At 51.3% G+C, this 15,040-nt stretch overlaps 1 protein-coding gene across 1 annotated transcript in view; it reads left to right on the top strand.

The window, feature by feature from the left end:
- Positions 1–15,040, top strand: part of LOC137439239 (teneurin-3) — a 319,589-nt gene that overhangs the window by 108,914 nt on the left and 195,635 nt on the right. The window contains exons 5-6 of the mRNA XM_078768166.1: positions 3,659–3,836; positions 3,989–4,278. Coding sequence (XP_078624292.1) covers positions 3,659–3,836; positions 3,989–4,278 — 468 coding nt within the window. The remainder of the gene's footprint in view (positions 1–3,658; positions 3,837–3,988; positions 4,279–15,040) is intronic.

Genomic DNA, 15,040 nt, shown 5'->3' with positions numbered 1-15,040 from the left:
AGCAGTGAGTGAGGGCAGAGGTCATGACCAGAAATGAGGAGGAAGGAGACAGAGAGACCACTGACATGTCTGCGATTGGAAAGTGATAGGTCCGTAGACTCAGCTTCATCACTGGAGATTGAAATGATCTTGAAGGCATTGGTTTTCACGTCGTCAAGCTGAGCAAGGTGTGAGGCAGTGGTGCCAGCCCAGAGGGGAGAGCAGTGTTCCACCAAGCTGTGGATAAAGGCCTTGTAGGTGGATAGGAGTTCAGGTGTGCGAAGGAATGACATTGCACGAGGCCCAGTTGACGTCTGGCTTTGGAAGCCAACTTTGAAATGTGGCTTGCCCAAGAGAGATCATGGCTGAGATTGAGACCCAAGTGTTTGAGTGATGGAACGTCTTCAAGAGGATTGTTAATAAATTAGATGGGAGGCGGTTTGCCAGACGGTCCTTTCGGAAGGAGATAGTTAGAGTGTGAGATTTGTCAAGATTGAAATGCATATTCCAAGTATTTGATAAGGTTGGTGATTTTGTCAAAGAGGGAAGAATAGAGGGAAGAGGGAAGAGGCTGCTGGCTGTCTATCTGGAGGATGAGGGATGTCACGACAGTGGATGGAGTCATGAGCAAATAGATAAAGGGGATTTTCCCAGAGAACGAGATAAATTGTTGATGAAGATTAGGAATAGGACTGGCTTGGGCTTAATAGGGAGAGGAGATGAAAGGATTCCATTGAGAGCCACACGTTGGCTACGACAGCAGAGGAAGTCAGTAAGCCATGTGTGCAGTTGGCCTTGGATGCCACAGGCATCCAAGAGACAACCCAAATCTCGTCTGACATTGAGGGACTCAATCCATTTTTGGGAGAGCAGAAGGAGCATGTGAAAGGGAAAGTGACCTGGTCTGAATCCGAATTGATGATCTGAGATGAGGCTGTTTGAGAAAAGGAAGGATTCCATGTCAACTCTGATGATGGATTCCATAACCTTGCGGTATTTCCTGTCCTCCACTTCCTTCTGCATTCATTTCCATCACTCTTCTCCACCAGTCACTTTCATCCTTTCTCAACACATAATCAAACCATTTCAATCTGTTTCTCTTCACAGCACCCATCACAGGCTCTATTCCCATCATCTTTTGCAATTCATCATTTGTCTTCCTCTCTCTCAACGATAATCCGCACATCCACCGAACCATTTGCATTTCCACCCTTTCCAGCCTTCATTGCTTCTCTACGTTCATTACCCATGTCTCGCTCCCATAAATCATAACACTTCCCACACATGCAGCATACACCTTTCCCTTCAGCTTCAATGACATTCCCTTCCCGAAACTTCTTCCATGCACATCTCACTCTAGCAACCGTTGCCGAGTCTGATCCACCTTCTCCATTCAGCATGTCTCCTCGGTAGCAAAATGTTTTCACACCTTCCAACTTCATGCCGTCTCCAAGATCCAACTCAACATTTCCTCCATCTGCAGCTCCCTCTGTGCACACCTTACATTTGAATGTAGCTGCCACACTGGTTAATGACCCTCTCAACCCACTACATTTTTGATGAACCCACTCAGCGCACATTGTACATTGAATGGAGTTCACTCCGACACCCTTCCTCCACACAGCACATGGCCACTTCCCAGTTCTTTCCACCTCACCACATGCTATACCACTTGCCATCACCTTCGTTTTTCCGATATTCACCTTCAGACCTTTTGTCTCCATACATTCCTTCCACTTGTTTATCTTCTCCTTCAGTCCATCCATACTCTCTGCAATCAACACCAGATCATCTGCATACAACAACTCCCACGGTAAACCCTCCTTTACGTTCCGAGCCAGCACCTCCATCACAGCTACAAATAGAAGTGGACTTATTACCGACCCCTGATGCACTCCCACCTTCACCTCAAACTCACCACTGTTCCCGTCCTTCGTCTTTACAGCTGTGCACGCTCTTTTGTACATTGCCATCACTACTCTGATCAAACATTCCTCCACTCCTAGCTTCCTCAATGCCCATTTCACTACTTCGCGTGGAACCCTATCGAATGCTTTCTCCAGATCAACAAACCCACGAAACAACTTCTTCCTCTCCTCCATGACTGCTCTCCTGCAACTGCCTTACAATAAAAAAGTGCGTCTGTCATTCCTCTTCCTGGCATAAATCGAAACTGCATTTCGTCAATCTTCATTTTCTTCCTTATCCTCTTCTCCAACACCCTTTCCAATACCTTGATTCCATGCTCAAAAGGTATTCCATGCCCCATGAGAGGTGGGGGTATTAATTGGTTAGGGATTAATGGTAAATCCTCTGTATGTAAATGGCTTCTGTTATTTTTCCTCTGTTCCTTATGACAATGCAGCACACACACAAAGCCAGGAAATAGCACATTAAACGACACTAAATAAAAGCTAACCGGAAACAGGACATTCAACCAACGATGACACCACAGATGGGTGGTCACAAGAGCAGGCAGGTCCGGGAGGCCACACCCCGGAGAGCAGTGATTAGTGAGATTTGTCGAGCAACGAAGAGAGGGACTGGCTGATAGGAGCAGGCACAGGCGGCGGCGGATGACGTCAGAGCCTTGAGTACAAAGGAGTTGGAGGACCGACATATTCTCTCTCTGCTTCGGGATTTCATAATGAACGGTCAAACATTCTCTCTTGGCTCTCTCACTCTGCTTGCGGACTTTGATAGCTAACGATCGAGGTATACTACCGCTTGCGTTGGAACATTGGTGCTGTGCAGTCGCGGGTGTTCTCTCGCGTGAGGGCCGTCTTGATGACCACGTGAACATTTTATAGCGCTCTTGCGGTGAGGGACGTGGATGCTGGTGAGGCGGACGATGAGGATGACCGCGGCTGAGTGAACGAGGGCGGCTGAGGCCTACTTCCCGCTAGGGCCTGTGCCGCGCCCGGATTGCACGCTCGGGGCTTGGACGATTCCCGACGGGGTTCAGGAGATGCTCAGAGCTGAGTGCCTATTTGAGAAACACACACACAATTATTTTCACCTTTATTTTTCCCTTTGTGTGTATATGGGTCTGTGTGGGGACATCCCATTTAGGAATCTTAATTTTATCGTGCATTTTTTTTGTTATCGGCATTTCTTCATTAAAGCCCTGTATACAGTAATACCCCGGCCGACGTCATTAATTGGTTCCATAAGCCGTGACGTAACTCGGTTTTTGACGTAAACCGGGCGTAATGCCTTTTAGCTCTTTCACGAGCCTCGATCTTGTATACAAAAAAAAAAAAAAAAAAAAAAGGTCAACATAGGTCAAGATTGCATAAAATCATCAGTTTTCATCAGATTGACTTGAAATGTGAGCAGGGATTACATATTGGGCCATTGAATGAGGCCGTTTGCTTTTGAGGTCATAAGGTCAGGGTCACCTAAACTCGTCAATTTTTTTTGTATTCTTTTTTATCTGTTTTCGTCACGTTTCGCATATGGAAGAAGAAGTCTGTATACAAAGTGGACGCGAGTGGGCTTTGCATTTTCAGATGCTTTCTTTTTGGGATTGAATCTTGTGATCCATGTGGTATTCAAAGCATTCAGGTTGAAAGCTTTCCTCATGGTATTTGTGAACCCTGACACCAGTATCTCACACTCTTTATCGCCTTCTTTTTGTACCTTACCCTTAAACCTCAACCATACCATCGTCCTCCAGATCACATGTTCCTTGTGCACTCACACAGTCCACATCTTTATCCACTGCCACCTGTCACACCTGGAACTCCATATACAGAGCTAGTAGCCCGCTTGCCAGGTCCTTCGATTCGGGAAGAAGTAGAAGCACCTGAAAGTCAAGTGGTTCCTTCGACTTCCACACCTCGGCAACACAAGAGGTGAATATTTCTTCCACTTATTCTGATGTCTGTTAAAATGACGATTATTTTGATGACCGACCACACTAACTGATGACGGTTGTGATGAACACACTTATCTGTAAACACTTTTTCATCTTCCCATTCAAATCCTTTGCCCCTTTCTCTTTTAGTCAACCCCCTTTCAACCCTGCATCACAGCTCATCCTTCCATTCCGTCCTAGCACCGGTGGACGGTCCGCGACGTTAACGCCGATTGGACGCATCCCTCACGTGCACGGTTCGGCGTCACCATATTCGCCCTCCCAACCCGGGTCGCCACGGCTGGCCCGCATGCCCCACACCTTTGTGCATGGTGTGCTGCCGCTCGGAAAGGCGGAAAGGCCGTGCGGTTGGAAGTGTGCAGCCGTGTGCGCGGCCACTCTCGCGGTGTTGCTTGCGGTGCTTGTGGCCTATTTTGCAGGTGGGATGTTCTTGGTTTGCTTTAACATGTGTAGGTTTTATCACAAAATGACATTCTGATTGAATTAATGTGCATGTTTTACTGTGCCCACTGCAGGTGTAGCTACAGCAAAAGCTAGTTTAATCTTGCCGTGAAATGGGTGCTACCACATGTTTTCTGAGAAAGGAAGTCTGTAGAAGGCAACACAAAATGGTCTTCACTATCTGTATTGTGAAGAATACACCGATTCGCATTTTTCATTCTCATCTACCTTTTATAATTCCGTTGATTTTTGGAGATCTTTTTTTCTTATGCCTCCGCCAAACAAAGTCTCTGGAGACATTATGTTTCTGGGTTGTCCGTCCGTGCGTCCGTGATAGGTTTTCATTCCCGCGATAACTTAAGAATTGCTGAAGGGATCCAAGTCAAACGTGGTACAAGTAGGTATAATGATGTAAGGATGCACTGATTAGATTTTGGCATAAAATGCCAGAGTTCATGTCAGGTAGAAATGTGATACTTCAGAACAGCTGTGTAAGGGATTTACATCAAACTTGCTACAAGTATGTATAATGATGTATTCATGTGGGCAGAGGCATATCAGTTGAAGAGTGCCATTGTAGTTTCTATATAAAATCCATGCTCATGGAAGAGAGAGGAGACATAGGGTAAAGAGGCGACGAACCGACAGTGTGGGACCACAGTCGGATACAACAAGCAAGGAATTGAGCAGGAAAAGAGGAGAGAGAGAGAGAGTGAGAAAGGGTAGGAAGCAGAGTAACCTGCAAGCAGTTGTGTTAGTTTAGATAGAGTTAATGGGGCGAGAAAGGATTGTGGGTATGGATGGGTGACAGCACAAGATGGAGGTGCACGGCTTATTTGAAGCCCTGAAGTGAAGCGTGCAATAATATTGAACTGTCTGTTGAAAGCATTTTCGCAAAAGGAAGAAAGGGGGCATGGAAGAGTGCAGGTATGCAGAGTAAGCCTGGATCTTGAGAGTCTAATGAGGATGGGGTTGCTGAGAAAACTTGTGCTTCCTGGAGGAGCTGGGGAGGGTTTAGAGTGCTTAGAAAGCAGAGGGATCCAGACCAGATGAGAGGCAGTAAAAAACGGAGAGACTACTGGGAGGAGTTAGAGGACCTACAATTTGACCGGGTTTGTACGGGTCCTGGAAAATCTGGAAAGTCATGAAATTTGACATATCATTTTTTTCAGGCCTGGAAAGTCATGAAATTTTACATTCGGTCATGGAAAGTCAGGGTGATTCATCAATGTATGTGATGTTCCTTGAATGGACGTTAAACTGGGCGTCTTGTCTGCAGGCATTAGTTGGTGGATGTTAAAGATCTCACGGTGTCCTTCGTGAAGGGTAGATGATCTATTGCCAGCACCATGGCCAAATTCCAAATTCCAGCCCTGACTTCCTTTTCCAGTGTGGTGACCCATCCGGGATTGCACACCTAGCCAAAACACTGCTTTGACAGCACTGACGTTCTGTGTAAAGCGTGATTCATGATCTGATCTGATGCCATGGAAAATCAACAAACTGAAATATATATACACACACACACACACACATATATATATATATATATATTTTCAGAGTTATGTACGTGCACATGGTTACAATACAAAATATGGTGTTGCATGTGTTACGGATTCGTCACTTCCGTTGTGGTGGTTTTCATCCACTGTAAACATTTTCGATTCCATGTACTATTATTGTTGTCAAAAGGTTTATTGTTTATGAACTGTTTTCAAAAGGTGAAAAAGTTAGTTTTAAATGAAACCGGAACCGGACGACGAAGAAGAGGAGGAGGAAAAGAAGGCGGAGCGAGTGGAGTCGGACAAGAAGCATAGTCGCTTCGAGGTCTAGAGCGAACGTTGGCGAGCAAGAGTCACGAGTGAACTTTGGGTTTCCCAGGAAAGGGATTCCTGCGACAGAGTTGTTATCGCTGTGACAGATAAACCTGCGTGTCAGGTTTTGCGGTCGATTCCGAAGAGAATTGCTGGACTGCCGTTACGTCTCGAGTACGGCCGTCGGCCATTTTGACTCGTGCGCTTTGTGCGTCGAGCAAGGTTTCTTTGCTTCGCTTCAGCCTTTGTGCATCGCACAAGGTTTTTCTTTGCTTCACGTCAGCCGTTTTCACTGCTTTCAGACGTATCTGGTGTGTGTGTGTGCAACGCGGATATACCTGAAGGTAAATCTGAGGTTTGCCGACTGCGAGCTGTGGAACGTCCATAGCCGAGGGTGTGATTTCCCAGTCGCCTGGAGGGCGCCTTTGCACAGCCTTGGCAGCCGGACTGTAACTGCTAACCCAACGGGATTCTGGTCTCGATTGGACATTGATCTGTCGATCGCTGGAGCGGATCGACTTTGGCTTGAAGCCGGGGAATAGAGACATTGGGAATCTTCTTCTTTTCGCTCACTTGGAGCACAGTGAGTTATATTGTACGAACCTGATGGTACCATCATAGGAATGATATTGTGGCGGGCACAAGGGACAATAATTCCGCGCACCAGTGGGTGGCGCGAGCGTCCAGGCGGGGAATGAAAAGGCATGCCCCGCCTTTCGACCGATCGGCCACGCCCGGGGGCAAGGCGTGGCCTCGGGACATATATGCGGGCTCTAAGCTCGAGCCCGCCCAGTGCTGAAGTGCGAGCTCTTAATAAAGACTCTTTGTTTGTACCAACGCGTTGTGGCCTACCTCTCTGGCAATCGAGTCGTGTGTGCACAGCACCACACTGGTGACCCCGATTGGTTCAGCCGTTGCTGACCCCCGAACGCGCCATGGCTACCAACGCCGTCGCCGTCAAACTCCCCGAGTTTTGGGAAGCGCAAGCCGACGTTTGGTTTGTGCAGGCCGAAGCTCAATTTCAGCTCCGAGGCATCACGGCGGACGAGACCCGGTACTTCCACGTGGTCGCCGCCCTCGGGCCCGGCACTGCCGCCCGAGTCATGTCCATCCTTCGGCACCCGCCGGGCGACCACAAGTACGAGGCGCTCAAACGTCTCCTCCTCGCCACGTTCGGGCTCACAGAGGTCGAACGTGCCGACCGCCTCCTGGACCTTCCCGCCCTCGGCGACACACGACCATCTGTCCGGATGGATTTCATGCTGTCCCTGCTTGGAGACCAGCGCCCGGATTTCTTATTCCGATCACTTTTCCTACGCCAGCTACCTGCACAGGTGCGCCTCACGCTGGCCGGTTCCAAGCTAACGAAACCCCGCGCCCTGGCTGGGGAGGCCGACAAGTATTTAACGGCCTGCGACACGCGGTCGGTTTACGGTGCTGCCGTAGTGGCTCCCGGTGCGGAGGCTCCAGCGCCCCCTGCTTCCCTCGTGGCCGCTGCTACGCCCCGCCCACTACCGCCGCCGCCACCACCATCGCCGCCGGCACGGCCGCCGCGGGGGCCACCGCCGCAAACCTGGGGCTACTACCATGCCAGGTTCGGCCGCCAGGCTAAAACGTGCCGCCCGCCGTGTTCTTTTGACAGGTCGGGAAACGACCGGCGCTCACTTGCGGCCATGAGCGTCGGCCAATCCGGCAGCCTCCTGTTCATCACGGACACCTTGTCCGGGCGCCGTTTTCTCTGCGACACAGGAGCGCAGGTAAGCGTCCTCCCTGCCTCCACGTCCGACAAGCAAGCCGCGGGCCGGGGCCCCGCTTTGCTTGCCGCCAACGGTACACCCATCCGCACATTCGGGAAGCGTTGCCTCTCACTGCGGTTCGGAGGGCAGCGCTTTCAATGGTCGTTCGTCACCGCCAGCATGCCAATGGCCCTGCTCGGTGCAGACTTCCTATGTGCGCATGGCTTGTTGGTCGACGTTAAGCGCAGACGTCTCGTCCAGGCCGAAACCTTCAGCTCGCTCGCTTGTTCGCTTAGCGGCTCGTTGAGCAGCTCACTGAGCGGCTCACCGAGCGGCTTGCCAAGCGGCTTGCTGAAAGGTTCCATCCCGGCGAATTTAGTTTGCACGCTTTCGGCAGCGGATGACTTTACCCGCCTCCTAGCCAGTTTCCCGGCCCTCACGCGGCCCACCTTCTCAGCGGTGGCTGTTAAACACGGGGTGGAGCACCATATACCCACGGTCGGGCCGCTGGTCTATGCCCGGGCACGCCGACTCGAACCCACGAAGCTCGCCGTGGCGAAGGCGGAGTTCGCCACGCTGGAACGGCTGGGTATCGTGCGGCGCTCAAACAGCGCTTGGGCCTCTCCGCTGCACATTGTGCCGAAGCCCGGCGGAGGATGGCGGCCGTGCGGTGACTACCGCCGGCTCAATGATGCCACCACCCCCGACCGCTACCCGGTCCCGCATATCCAGGACTTTTCCGCCTGGTTGGCAAACACGACCATGTTTTCCAAGGTGGACCTCATCCGGGGTTACCACCAGGTCCCCGTACAACCGGGCGATGTCCCGAAGACGGCCGTCATCACCCCTTTCGGCCTCTTCGAGTTCCTGTGAATGCCTTTCGGGTTGAAGAATGCGGCCCAGGCGTTCCGACGGCTTATGGACAGCGTCTTGCGCGACTTACCTTTCATCTATGTCTACCTGGATGACATCCTAGTCGCGAGCGCGTCCCGGGAGGAGCACCTGCTCCACCTCCGCACGCTTTTCGAACGCCTGGGCCAGCATGGCCGAATCATCAACCCCGCAAAGTGCCGTTTCGGCGTCGCCACCATCGACTTCTTGGGGCACCGCATCACCGGGCACGGGGCCGTCCCTTTACCGGCCAAGGTGGAGGCGGTCAGGGATTTCCCGCGACCCGCACGATCAAGGGGCTCCAGGAGTTCCTGGGCATGGTAAATTTTTACCACCGCTTCATGCCCCACGTCGCCCAGCTCCTCCGCCCCCTGCACGAGGCCCTCCGGGGCAAGCCGGGCAAAGGTGACATCGCCTGGTCGGAGCCGATGGCCGCGGCGTTTGCGGGTGCAAAGCTGGCCCTGGCCAACGCCACCCTGCTGGCGCACCCGGCGCCCGATGCACCGATCGCCCTCACCACCGACGCGTCAGACTACGCTGTGGGCGCGGTGCACGAGCAGTGGGTGCGTGGTGCTTGGCAGCCGCTGGCGTTTTTTGCCGGCAGCTTCGCCCGCACGAACGCCGCTACAGCACCTTCGACCGCGAGCTGCTCGGGCTCTACCTGGCGGTCCGACACTTCCGCCACCTGCTCGAGGGCTGCCCGTTCACGGCTTTCGTCGACCACAAGCCCCTTGTGTTCGCGATGGCCAAGGTCGCCGAGCCATGGTCGGCACGGCAGCAGCGTCACCTCTCTGCCGTGTCCGAGTATACGACGGACATCCGTCACGTGGCGGGTAAAGACAACCCGGTGGCGGATTGCCTTTCCCGGTCCGTCGCGCACGCGGTCCACCTCGGGATCGACTATACCTGGATGGCGGAGGACCAGACCGCCGACCCCGGCGTCCAGGCCTTGCGGACCGCCGTCACGGGCCTCCGCGTCACCGAGGTGCCGTTCGACGCCGCGGGCGCAGCCCTCCTGTGCGACGTCTCCCTCGGCCGGCCTCGCTCCATCGTGCCCGCTGGCTGGCAGCGCCCAGTTTTCGACGCCATCCACGGCCTGTCCCACCCGGGCACGAAGGCCTCCCAGAAGCTCGTCCCGGCGAAGTTCGTCTGGCATGGCCTCAGGAAGGACGTCCGCGACTGGGCCAGGACGTGCCTCGCGTGCCAGCGCGCAAAGGTCCACCGCCACACCCAGGCCCCGTTGGCCCCGTTTATGGTGCCCGAGCGTCGGTTCGACCACGTGCACGTCGACTTGGTGGGACCCCAGCCCCCCTCGCGGGGGTTCACCCACCTCCTCACCATGGTGGACTGCACCACACGGTGGGCGGAGGCCGTCCCGTTGGCGGCGACGTCTGCGGCTGATGTGGCGCAAGCCTTCATTGCCACTTGGGTTGCCCGGTTCGGTGTCCCCTCGGACATCTCGTCCGACCGCGGCCCCCAGTTCACCTCGGAGCTCTGGGGCGCGGTGGCGCAAGGGCTCGGCGTAAAACTACACCGCACCACGGCCTACCACCCCCAGGCCAATGGCCTGTGCGAGCGCTTTCATCGCTCGATGAAGGCCGCGCTCCGGGCCAGCCTCCGCGACGGCAGCTGGGCCGACAGGCTCCCCTGGGTTCTGCTGGGCCTCAGGACGGTGCCCAAGGACGACCTGCGCACGTCCTCGGCGGAGCTGGTCTTCGGGCAACCAATGCGGGTACCGGGCGAATTTATCCCCGACTCCAGGGCTCCTTGGTCCGCGGCGCAACAGCGCTCCACCCTGCAGGAGACCGCCCGGAGGTTCGCCCCGGTGCCGACGGCACACCACGGTTGCCCGCCTTCCCACGTCGCCCCGGAGCTTCGCACGGCGGAGTACGTCTTCGTCCGGCACGACGCCCACCGGGCACCACTACGGCCCCCGTACGACGGGCCCTTCCGTGTGCTGGAGACCGTGGACAAATATTTCACCGTTGACATCGGCGGTGCCCTGGATCGTATCTCTGTGGACCGCCTCAAGCCGGCCCACCTCGATCTGGACCAGCCCCCGCAAGCAGCTCTGCCTCCGCGTCGAGGCCGCCCCCCGGAGGTCAGACCCCCAGCCCCGCCGTCCCGCTACCCCCCAGCCCTGCACGCATCGCCAGGGGGCGTTTCGGCGGGGTCATCCGGCTTCCCCGCAAATTCACCCTTCAGGTGCGCGGGAATTCTGGGGGGGCGCGTGTGGCGGGCACAAGGGACAATAATTCCGCGCACCAGTGGGTGGCGCGAGCGTCCAGGCAGGGAACGAAAAGGCATGCCCCGCCTTTTGACCGATCGGCCACGCCCGGGGGCAAGGCGTGGCCTCGGGACATATTTGCGGGCTCTAAGCTCGAGCCCGCCCAGTGCTGAAGTGCGAGCTCTTAATAAAGACTCTTTGTTTGTACCAACGCGTTGTGGCCTACCTCTCTGGCAATCGAGTCGTGTGTGCACAGCACCACAATATACTATTAGTTGTACAATTGATTACTATTGTTTTTGTACTGTTATTCTTGTGTGATCTTAATACAATACCTGTTGGTTTGTAACAATTGGTGTGGCTTCACCATTGATCTTTGACATACAGAATAACACATTTTTCTGCCGTGATTCCTCTCGGGGCTCGGAGCTACACCGTGACCAGGGGGTCGGGGAGGAGCACGTAACACATGTTCTAATTTTGCTTTTTCCCCCTTCTATAGTGTTGCGGGGTATCTCAAACCCCTTTTGCATGTTACTAACTATGTCCAAAGCACCGCCACACTAACAGAGGGTTAAATGTCGATTATATGCATGTTGCTAAATAACTTGCTCTTTCATTTTTGGAAAAACTTATTTCTCTGTAAAATATGGCTGGGAGAGGTCATGGAAAATCTGGAAACAGTCATGGAAAAAGTCAGGAAATTTCAGATGGTCAGAAAGGTACGATGCCAATGTGAGAGCAACAGACCTCGTGCTTTGGTCTCATTTCAGGAGATGCCAATAATGTTGAGAGCTTTAGGTTCAACATAATCTGGAAGAGACAGATGTGATGCTGGGGTATCAGCCCAAAGGGTAGTGTCGTACTCAATTGAACTATGGATAGTAGCTGTGAGTAGTTCTGATTTTTCAAGGAATTACTTGGAATGTCAGACGATGCACAGTCTGTGTCTGGTTTTGAAAGTGAGCTTTGCCATGTGGTCATCTCAGGAGAGATCATTTTGATGGTGATACTTGGAGGTTCAGGGGTGTAAACTCTTCTTTTGGTGCGCATGGAAATATAATAGGTGGGTTCATTTGACTGTTGTGAAATTTGTGACGATGTTGAGAAATGTTCCAGTTATCGATGAATGAAATAAACAGGACATTAGTTGCAGCATGCTAACCACTGTGGGAATCAAGAGGACATTTATTCGTGATATGCTAACCACTATGGGAAGCAAGGAGAAGCTGACGGTTCAGATGTTAACCATTTTTTTTTTTTTTTTTTTTTTGTATACTGAATCGAGGCTTGTGAAAGAGCTAACATTTATTTCACAAACAAATCAACCAGACAAACAAAACATACAAAAAGAGGGAGCGGAAGACAAGATGGGGAGAGGAGGGAAAGCACACAAACACAACACCTGAGAGCAGGGAGAAGCACGGGAGGGAGAGGGCCTGGGGGGAGGAGGCGTGGGAAGGGGGGGGGGGGAGAGGTATAAAACACAAGGAGACCAAGGACTTCCAGGACAGAAGTTGGTATTTAAAAAAAATGTAGGATTTGGGGTGAAATTAGTGGGGGTAGAAAAGATCAAGGTTTTGGATGGGGGAAGATAAGAGATGGTGGTGAACAGCTGTTTTAAAGACCTGGAGGGTGGAGTGGGATTGAAGAGAGTGAGGGAGTTTGTTTCAGAGGTGGGAGAAAAGAGGAATGAAGGAGTGAAGGTGAGCAGAAAGTCTTGATTTTGGCAGTTTAACCAAAAGAGGGTTGCAGGCAGATCTTGTGCGACCTGTAGGAATATTTGGGGGACAGAGCCCAGAGAGAGCTGGGGGGGGGGGGCAAGGCCAGAGAGGAGTCGGTTGAAGACGGAGCAAGAGATCTACATTAGCCTTCTCTTGCAAGACTTGTTCTTCATTTCATATGTTCCATTTATCAGAGCACCCCAAAAGCATCTCCAGATCAGCCAAGAGTGATGGAGCTGCTCTCTATCCACCAGCGGGTTGGGATACTGTACGACACAATATGGAGTCATCTGGTAAGGAGGAGAAGGTTTTTCAGAGCATCAGAGAAGTAGTTTATGTAGATGGAGAAACAAGACTTTATCCAACACTGTCTCAGTGCACTCCAGGCTCCACTGGGAGATGAGAGGAGATGGTGCCATTTGGTAATGCATTGACTTGCAAGTGGATGAAGTCAGAAAGTCAGGTAAGGAGGTGGCGTAGCATGCTGTACAGGCAGAGAGCTTGGCAGGTAAAGTAGAATGCCAGACTGTGTCAAATGTCTGATGTATGTCCATGGAAACGGTTCTGACCTCCTATTTGAGGTTAGCGCCTCCAACCATTGCTGAGAAAGCAGCAGCAGCATGTCCAGAGTTGAGTGACTGGGAATCTCAACTGATGGTCAGACATCGGTACAAGCTAAATGCTTCGGTTCACTTTATGAGGAGATTGAAAACATCAGACCCAAAAGTATCCCTCATTTCATTACTGTTTAAAAAACTTTGGATGGAAAAGGCGGAATGGAAAGCACAGCGGGAACCAAAAGTCCGAAAAATGCAGAATGCCCTCAGGTGAAATTGCAAACGAGAAACAAAAGGCCCAGTTTCACTTGACCATTCGTATTGTTCACGCTGGGAAATTCCAACACACCTTCCCTCATACCATTCCATATTTCTCGTTACTCTCAGGCAGTGCTCCCAAATGTTTTTGTCCATCACCCAAAATTTGAAATCCCATTCCCCTCGTGACCCAAATGGTACCGGTACCAACCTACGATAAAAATCGTTGAAAAAAACGCTTTCAATGTGAACCCCCCCAGCCCCAAACCAAGAATTTGAGGGGGGGTTTCCAAGTTCAGGTCATGACCCTAGTTTTGGGAACCCCTGCTCTGAGAGTTCCAAAACCATACTGCTTGTTTCATGTGAACCCTCATTTCAAAAGTGAACTTTCCTTATCCCATAAAAAGTACCAACTCTTGCTGGCCGTTATATGGGCTTATCGAGCATCCAAAATCATTCAAATTCTTAATCATATCACTACATTGTCTTACTGGGGTAGTGGAGTGGTGAGGGAGGTGGGAGGAGGGTTAACTTAATAATGCCACCAAAAAGATTGTATTACAAACAGGAGTTGTAAATATCATGAAGATTCATATTCAGGAAACTAGCCAAGCCAACCTGCTAGATTGGATACAAAGTAATCACAATCCACAAGTTTATATCATGTCGTTGCAGTTGCATTGTCATATGTAGCTCATTACAAACTGGGAAATGGATGACTACCGTACATGCTGATATTAGTGATAGAATGCTAAAATTCATGAGCCTGGTGTTGGCTTAGCGGTTAGGGAGCAGGCTTGGGATGCTAGGATCCCGAGTTCGAATCCCGGTCGAACCAACACTGTGAGTTCTAATCCGCTGAATAAACGCCAGGGGGGTTGACTCAGCCTGTCATCCTTCCGAGGTCGGCAAATTGAGTACCAGAGGGGAAAAAGGCCTTAAAACGATCATTCATTCATTAAATGCTAAGATTAATGAGCTAATTGCTTTAATTACATTCTCTCATTGTTTACCACTCGGTTATCAAACAAAAACCCACTGAACTAGGACAGCACTCATACAGCGCATAGTCTTGCCTCGTGCATTCATTCCAAACAAATATACCATGGTTAACTGAATACACTACTATTATGGCCCATATGCCCGTATCATCCATGCACCCTATTATGTCACATAATTTCTTGGCATGGAACGTTATAAATTGAATTCTTCCCTCACATCATGTCATATATCAGATATATGAAGTTTCAGATTTTTCGGATAAGTATTTAAATTCAACCAATTATGGCTGGAATACCACTTCTCCGATGAGTACCCTCGGCTGGAATACCATCATCATTGTCACCCTATATACCCCATGGGGAGTTGATGAATATGGCCAGTTTCAATTATTTTCATTGATCAGTTTTGGAGAAAATGATATCCAATTTTTTCCCTTTAATGTTTAATTCAATATGGCTACCATGTGATCACTGACATAATAAATTTAATTCTTCACTCATATCGGGTCATAGATCAGATATATGGTTTAAG

This window comes from Myxine glutinosa, chromosome 14 (assembly GCF_964187855.1).
Source record: "Myxine glutinosa chromosome 14, kmMyxGlut1.1, whole genome shotgun sequence".
Classification (NCBI taxonomy): domain Eukaryota; kingdom Metazoa; phylum Chordata; class Myxini; order Myxiniformes; family Myxinidae; genus Myxine; species Myxine glutinosa.
Note: the sequence above shows the minus strand (reverse complement) of the source record. Positions and strands in the feature narration are given on the sequence as shown.